The sequence below is a fragment of the Scardinius erythrophthalmus genome, assembly GCF_964197995.2.
Source record: "Scardinius erythrophthalmus genome assembly, chromosome: 9".
Taxonomy (NCBI): Eukaryota; Metazoa; Chordata; class Actinopteri; order Cypriniformes; family Leuciscidae; genus Scardinius; species Scardinius erythrophthalmus.
The window spans coordinates 40,884,339-40,893,425 of NC_138229.1; the positions used below are offsets into that span (position 1 = coordinate 40,884,339).

At 36.9% G+C, this 9,087-nt stretch overlaps 1 protein-coding gene across 1 annotated transcript in view; it reads left to right on the forward strand.

Moving 5' to 3' along the window:
- The window catches only part of dsg2l (desmoglein 2 like), a 31,140-nt gene extending 23,123 nt beyond the window's left edge, over positions 1-8,017 (forward strand). The window contains exons 12-14 of the mRNA XM_081374118.1: positions 650-777; positions 2,336-2,635; positions 3,931-8,017. Coding sequence (XP_081230244.1) covers positions 650-777; positions 2,336-2,635; positions 3,931-4,815 — 1,313 coding nt within the window. The 3' untranslated portion in view covers positions 4,816-8,017. The remainder of the gene's footprint in view (positions 1-649; positions 778-2,335; positions 2,636-3,930) is intronic.
- The last annotated feature ends 1,070 nt before the right edge of the window (positions 8,018-9,087 follow it).

The following is a 9,087-nucleotide window of genomic DNA, read 5'->3' on the forward strand; positions in this document are numbered from 1 at the left end:
TAAATTCGCAATTGCGAGTTATAAAGTCAGAATTGCATGATATATACTCACAATTCGCAAGTTTATTTCTCACAATTGTGAGTTTATATCTCGAAATTCTGAGATTGTCGCAATTGTGGGATAAGCTCGCAATTATCTCTTAAAATGTTTTATTCTGTGGCGGAAACAAGCTTCCATAGTTTAGTCTGAAACAGAGCAGGGTTTGCTTGAACATTTGTTAATGTGAAAGCTGTCAGGTGTGCACCGCAGGACAGAACCCCAGACTACCTGTAGAAAGCGGTCAGAGTTCGGTTGCACATGAACTGTGGCGCGGTTCACGGTTGAAAGCAACTCGAACTAGTTGCAAAGTTACTTATAATTAGTAGAATGTCTAAAGTGGGCCATTGAAATAAAGTGTTACCTATTTTTTGGAGCCCTACATCACTGTCAAACTAAAGGCTACCCTATTCAAGTAATAAGCACTTAAAATAACAAAATACTAATTACATCTGGTCCTCCATGTACACATCCTGGATTTTGAAATCTAAGTATACCTGTACGTACAATACATATTAGTAAAATGTAAGTGTTACATAAGAATCCTGAGAGGTTGTGGATATGTTTAAAGATGACTACAGCTGAATGAACACTGAGCTGTCTGTGATTGCAGTGGTTCCTCTTCTGCTGCTGTTCTGTGTTTGTGGCGGCGCCGCAGCTGCAGCAAATTTCAAGACCATCCCATTTGATGCTAAAGAGCAGCTTATCCCATATAACACTGAAGGACGGGGAGAGGACAAGGTAAGTGACACTACAGTACAAGGCAGAGTTTTACGCTTACACATGCCCTAACCAGTCGTGGCGCAGTTGAGGCATTTCTGTCATGTTAATGAGAGTTTTTGTCCCAGCCAGCCGTGATGATGACATGTGACGACAGTAGTTCTCCTCATGTACAGTCAAACCAAACTTTATTCAGACACCTTCAACATTTCTCACATTATCACAGTTTATTCGCTATAGTTTAGAAAATGGTTATCAAACATGACAAGAACTCAGAGTTATCAAATCAGTTGATATTTCACTGGTTTTGTCCGTCCTTCTGTTAGACTGTCTCACAAATGAATTATGTTGAATATCTGTCAGCTGTTAAATTTAACTACACAATTAGATAATACCAGTTTAGCTCAAACAATTACCAAGCAATGCTTCATTTTGTTCAGTCTGTGGTGTAAAAACACTTAAGAAAACGTCTCGGGTTACGACTGTAAGTGTCCGTTCTCGGAGCATAAGCCCTGCCCGCGTGAGGTGCGCCGCTTCCCGCTCGCGCTGTTCTGTAGTTTACTAAAAGTGTATTAATTCTGAACGTGCGGCGTCTCGCGTGTCCATCTATAGGCTATTGCACCAAATGCGACACTACACTCCCTTGTGAAGTCGATTGGATGAACGGTTCTCGAAATAATCAAAATGCAATCGGGCATTTGACAGACGCTTTTATCATTTGGCTACATTGCATTTCAAGGTATACATTTACAATCTCATCAGTTCTTGCTTTGAACCCATGAACACACACACACACACACACACACACACACACACACGGAATGACCTTCGTCTTGTTTAATAATAATACAAACGATGATGATAATAATATCATCATTGATTTTTTTATTATTATTACTGTCAATATTAATAATAATAGTTGATTTTTTGTTTTGTTCAAAGGTTGTTTTCATATCTTAAGTTTGTATTTTTATATATTATATTTATCAGTACTGTTCATGTTTTGTTACGCGTTTCTGGATTTTTTTTAAATATATATATATTGGCCGATATATCGGAATATCGGATTTTTAAATCACCAAATATTTGTATCGGTATCGGCCTTAAAAATCCTTTATCGGTCGGGCTCTAGACTTGACTTGCATGTGTAAAGAGGCTCAAGAAGCATAATGTTCCTCCACAGATGATCTGTTGATGTGGAGATTTTGTTCCATTTTTGTGGCTTTATGTAAGGGATATTGCACATTTAAGGAAGGAAAAAAAACTAAAGATGTCCTAGATTAAATTTAGAGCAAACGTCTGGTTGTATGTTTTAGTTTCGGACGGTCTAAAGTTTTGATGTTTTTAGTAGAAAGAAAAAAGTGGAGTTTTCTTTTTGTCTTTCATCTGAATCATGCACATCGCTTACATCTGCAAGGGTCAAAGTATCATTCCTATCAAGTTAAAGTGATTTGGTTATATAATTTACTCGCCAAAGATGATTTTCATACTTAGCAGGTGTTAATTTAAGCTTACATGTGAATATTGTATCAGGCACTGTTAACAGAGGCATATAAATATGTTGTGCTCTGCCCTACAGGAAATGGCTTTCTTACAGATGACAAAAGGTCATGATGACATCATCACTTTGTGCCATTTAAAAGGGGCTCATACGGGGAATATGGGAAAAGATGGAAAATATGGTGGAGGGAGAGCTGAAGGATCACACTGGTCCTCTTTCCACCAATATGACCAGCACGATAAGGCATATCATCATCACCACAAGAGTCAGACTGATGGGGACTACATGCATACAAAAAGGAAAGACATATATAGCAGATTTGACACCTATGATGGGCTTGCACTGTCTGGCGCTTTCTTAGGCAACTACTATTCTCAAGTGAGTATGAGTTTTATACCGCTTAAGAAGTCAATGCCGCATTGAGTTTAAAGGGGTCATGACATAAAAGATCAAGGAAAGTGTGATTTCTCAAGAGGTCTTTGTACCAATAAAATATCTATGAATATGTGCTTCAAGTTTTCCAGACAGGTCTATCTAATAGTAGTTTTCAGGTAAGAAATACTACAGAAATTCAAAAAGTCCTCTTGTGGACATCCATGCATTTCTCTTTTGCTGTTCCACATACATGCTGTGGTCTCTTGCACAGTTTCAGCTCCATTATGATTTTGTGTTGAATCACAATTTAGATTCTAATCGATTCCGATAAGGTAAAAAAACATCAACTAAGATAAAGATATCATTCACATTTAGTCTTATAGCAAAACATGTAATTGTAGCTGAATATCATGAACAAATCAACAGGCTAAAGAACACTTACACAAGGAGTGTTTGCCTGGGTTTAAAAACACCATAGATAAACAACTAGCCTAACTAATATAAATTTCAAGCATTATTAAAGTCATGTAAACACTCAGTAATTAAAAAAGGACATATAAAAAATTAGCAATTGCAACAAATAGATTCAACTTAAAAAATATATGATTGAAATAAACAGTGTTTTAAGATTTTCAGGTATTCAGGTACAGAAACTGTAATCAAATGTAAAATAACACTGCACTTTATAAATACAATATACATTACAATATAGTTACAGAATGTATTCAGTGGATTTTCCAGTTGTCTTTTGTTGTTTGATTAGTGTTATTATAGAGACGGCAACAGGAATATTAGTCTGCTGTCCCTTTAAGAGCTGCCCAATATAGTTACTCATGCCTGCAGCACTGAAGACAGCTCGCGAGTCGTCTCGCGCTTGAATGGTTTAAAGTCATATTGAAAAGCACACAAATGAATCGATAAGAGGAATCGAAATTTTAATTTTATAACAAGTATCCGATTCCTGACCTCGATTCCCAACCCTATTCACAGACATTGATTGTTGTGACATGCTGGTGCTGTGCATGAAACATATATAGCAGATCTATACAGGTGGAGCTGGGGAAGTAGGAGGGTTTCTGAAAGCGTAGTACACTGCTAACAGCAACACTACCAGTGTGTGAATGTTGAGCTGCAACTCATTGGCCGCTGATGCAACAGCAACCAATCAGCTGTGCCATGAAGATAATGATGCGATCGCTACCAAATTGAGTTGAGGACTCATCAGCCTGTGCCATCAAGAGTTTCATGACAGAACTTGGTGTATATGTAAATGCAACATTATTTCTGTGTTTTTACAGAAATCAGACTATGTGGATGAGAAGCATGAAACGGGAGACTGTGTGAAGGTCTATGACTACGAGGGTCAGGAGTCTTACATGGGCTCATTTGAGGACATCTGCAGTCTCTTGCATGAAGACGATGACCTTGCTTTTCTTGATAACCTTGACATAAGGTTCAGAACCCTGGCTGAGATCTGTAGTGGTTCTACAATAGAGACTGAAATGAGCACGACCACCCATGTGACCTCCAAACCGGTCCTGTCTGCCACACACAAAGATGGCAAGGTACACGGGACGGCTGGTCTGCTACACTCTCAGGAGAAAGCCAGCTCTTCCGCCACTATTCACGCTGGAGGAGCACATCAGACAAGCAGCATGTCCTCTACAGGAGTGTATGTCCATGAGAAGGTGATGGCTCCTAACCCAACTCTGTTAGTCCAGCAGCCTGCGCTGTACTACTCCTCTGCCAGCCCCATTTATGTGGTTGAACCCCATCCTACTGTGTTGATGACGTCCGGCCCAGTCCTAGGCATTCAGGAGAATATGCTACTAGAGGAGCAGAGGAGATCTGATGTCGGCTTGCGTGGAAATGCCAATCGTGAAATGCAGCACTACCAGAGCGTAGTCCTTGTTGAGAAGCAGCCGGTTCCTAAAGCGTCTGTTCGGGGTCAAGGGAGTGTCTCTGGAGGGCTTGTCTCTGGAGGGAGTGTCTCTGGAGGGAGTGTCTCTGGAGGGAGTGCCTCTGGAGGGAGTGCCTCTGGAGGGCTTCAGATTGTTAACACTGAAGTAACGCAGTCCACAGAGTCTCATGAGGTTAGACGGGCCAGAACAGTGATGTCAGGAGGGGCCAGAGAGAGGGAAGTTATTGGTTCGTTGGATATGAGGTTTCCTCAGAGTCTGTAAGCAGTCTCACGATCTATAATATATCGGATTTATATTTCCATCCCACATCTGTAAGTTCATCTCCACTCGCTGCTGATTTATAATGATTGATGGAGTGATTAGCCTTTATTTAACCAGGCAAGTCATTTAAGAACAAGTTCTTATTTTCAACAACAGCCTGGTAGGAGAGTTCAAATCTCCTGAAAGACAATACTAACATATTACAATACACACACACACACACACACACACACACACACATATTCAACACAAAACTATTTACACTCCCTAATAGTTTTTTTGAATGCAGAGATTGAAATAAGTGACTCTAATGTCAATGACTTTTGTAGCACATTCCAATCATTGTGGAGCAGTTGAACAGTTTTCTTTCTAGGGAAACCCTTACGAAAAAGAAGGATACTTCAAGGTCATTTTAATGAAGTATGCTTAAGTAATGTTCAAGCATATTTTTAAGTATACTTTATGGAGTAAGTATACTTAAATCAATGTGTACTTGTAGTAAACTTGTAAGTGTACTATGTCAATACTGCTTGGGACTAAATTGGCCCACTTTTAGTATATAAAAGTATACGTTTAAGTGTACTATAAGTGTTAGAGTAGTAAACTACTAAGTTTACTATTTTAATACAAGTAGTACATTTTTTAGTTTATGAAAGTACACACTGAAGTGTACTCTCAGTAAACTACTAGTTTAGTAGTTTATACTGCAAGTCTACATGTAAGTTTTCTTTAAGTGACCATAACATTATACTTATAGTTTACTATTTATATATTATTTTTGCACCTGCAGTAGGCCTATACTACTATGATCAAATGTAGATATTTTTTTATACTTGAAAAATACCTTTAACTGTACTTTAATTTTAAACCCTTTTATTAGCTTCATGCATCAAAACTTGAATGTCAATAAGTTTCATAAAGAAAGCCAACATTTTAAACAAAAAAGTTATAGAAAATCACATTTTTGTCAAAGACTACACCTTGATCAGAGTCAGAAACGTGATCAAAACACAGATGGAGGAAATCGAGTCCAACACCCCCAAAGCTTCACAGTCACTTTCTCTTCATGGGTTTGACATTTCATCTGGAAACATTAAGCAGTTTTGATTTACAAGCTGTTTAATGTTTGATGATCAAGTTATTTTACATTTGAGTGAGCAATCTTCTTCAAAAACACTTGTGTCAGCTTCTTAATCTTCATGTTTTGACCCGTAGATTCTGTACTAGAAGATGTGTCATAGCGCCCCCTACCGTATAACAGTGAAAACATGGATAGCTGGAAAATTCAGACAATGGTGGGGAAAGAGTGGAATTAAAGTAAATTCCTATGTGCACTACCAGTGGACTAGCCTACCCAAAAATTCAGATACGCAGAATTAGAGACATATCTGTTTTATATCAATATTTTCAAACAAAGTTTTAAGTAAGTTTCATAAGACTGTATGGAAAAACTATGGAAAAAAAAGTATATTTAATAGGCTACTCGATCAAAAGAGTTATCAAGATATAATTAAGTATTCAAAGTATAATTGGCTTGTAGTTGTGTTTACTATTTTGATCGAGTATCCAAATATACTTGGACTTTTCTCTCAGTATAAGTCAAGTACACTTAAGTGTAATTTTAAGTATATTTCTGAGACGTACATAAAATATATTTTTGAGAAGTATGTAAAATGTACTGAAAGTATACTTTCTTATTTTTAGTTTAAAAGAAGTATACTAATAGAGCACTTGAATAAACTTCTTTTTCGTAAGGGGAATCAACCTAAGATGAGTGGGTTGAATATGTACTAACATGTGGTTGCAGCAACTCTTCCAGGTATTTGGGTAATAGACCTAAGAGGACTTTATAAATAAAAATACACCCGTGTATTTCCCGTCTAATATGCACTGACGTCCAGTTTAAAAGGTATCCAGTTCACAGTGATGCGTTCTGTAAGGTGCATTAGTGATCAGTCTAATAGCTGCGTGATATAACACATCTAATTGTTCTGAAGTCGTGCATTCCTATATACTGCATCACCATCAAATAACGCTAAAATACTGGTTTCAACAAGATATTTCTTGGCTGATGTAGATGGTGTGATGGTATCTCTCTCCTTTGGCTACATGTAGCTTCCCTTTTCATGGAAATTGTGCAAGCTTATTTTGTCCGTTAGACTGAGAGATCTGAAAAAATCCACAAATGTACCCGCCCAGTGGTTGAAAGTGGAAAAAGAGACGGATTAAAACACCAGGTTTAAACGGGAATGTGTCTCTCGTCCACTTGTGATCCGATCCACCAGAACGCATCTCAACAGCAGGTGTAAACTGGCCTTGCTCTCTCCCACTGTGGTGAAATGATTTCCAGCCTTCAGCAGACCTTCTGAGACCATTACACAACTCTTCTATGAGCATCATAACCAGAAATAAACGCTGCTTTTTATCAGTAAAACAAACTAAGTAACAACTATTTGTTGCATTTATATTTCTTCACTAACTTTGTGCATTTCTGGTGGTGTACACGCTTTATATCGCAGCACTGCTAATATACAGTTTTTTATTCTATTTTTAGTATTTTTTTTCCAAGTTTGTTGCTTGTGTTTTTGTTTATTTGTAAGTTCCTTTGGATAAGAGCATCTGTTTTAGGAATAAATGTAAATACTTGTCTGCCAGCACCTAAACACTGTAATGATCATCCGCTGATAAACTCCTTTCACAGATTACACTGGAATGTTTGAGAGGATTTTGTTTGTAATTCTAATTATTCTGATTTTTATACAGATCAAAATCCAGATTGTGCTTCTTTTTGTTTGTTTGTTTTTTACTAATCTAGAAACAAAATCTAGGATAATCACCATTGTATATGAGATGTATTTTATTTTATTTTGTGGGATTAGATTTAGTTGGCTTTATCCTTTCCACAAGCTGTGCAGAATTAGCATCTGATGTCTGTCAGTGTCTTAATGAACGACAGCTGATGAGCGATAGTCCACTACTGTATACTTCAGTTCACATGGAACTACATTTGTTTAAACACCTTTATCAATGGCATGCGTAAATGGGGAATTAAAGTTTTTTTTTTTTTTTTTCAGAATGGGAATAAACAGAAAATAAGTAAATATTTAACTATAAATGACTGTAAAGTGATAGACACTGTAAAATTAGTTTTTTTCCACCCAAGCATTAATGTAGTAAATTTCTTTTCAGTATGTAATGCTGTAGGTATAAAAAAAAAAAAAAAAAAAAAACTTCCATTGCAAGGTGTATCTTATTAAGCAGCAAACAGCCGGCTTCTGTCTTTTCAAGGAGCAGAAAAGGGAATGATTAAAATCAGTATGATCTTATTTGTATGCTTTTATGAGAATGAAAAAGTATTTTGCTTACTGTGGATGCGTGTGTTTGTAAGAGTTTTCATTGAAAATCATTTTAAAGGAACATTTTCAGTTTATTGTATTAGTTAAGAATGGTGGTTAGATTGTTATTGTCATTAAGATCTGACAGTACAATGTGTTAAAACATTTTCTTTTTTTTATATATATAAATTAATAAAGAACGAACATGCAAGTCATGAACGTGTCCCGTTATTTTGTCTTAATTTAAAACACCTCAAGTAAAGTAAATTTTACTTCTATATCACTTTTCACAATACACATGTGTTTGAAAGCAGCTTTACAGAAATGCGTTATTATAAAGCCATGAGCTGTGAGGTATGAATGAATTAGATGTACGCTTGACTAAAAAGTGCAAGAGTGTGTCTGACTCCTGGACATTGCTATTCAGAAGCCAAATAGGAAAAGGATCAACCTTCTTTTGTGGGTTTTGAAATTTTGTTGCATTATTGCACAATATAAAGTACACATAAGCAATGATGGGCTAGAGTCCATTTAAAGCTTTGCGTGTAATTATTGGAATTTGAAACATTTATACTGTGCCTGACAGGCCAGCATGATGATAAAACTGGGCGGATATGATATTGTTCTCGTAAGCTGTCTAGCCACTGAATATTGAACCAGCTGAAGTTTATTTACTGAGCCTGCAGGACTTCCACCCACTAGTGTCCTGCAATAATATAGTCTTGAGGTTATGAACACATGGATACGTTTTTTAGCATCAGCATACTGATGTATTTTAGCATTAGATATACTGTTTAACAACCTTTATAAAGGTTTTGATGTATCAGTGTGTTACTCCCGTCAGTGTCTGCAATAGGTTTCATCTGACGCATCTGACTTTCAACTACTTTAAGCATTGTGTGTCGGGTCTTGGAATGCCTGAACTGCAAAAAACTCT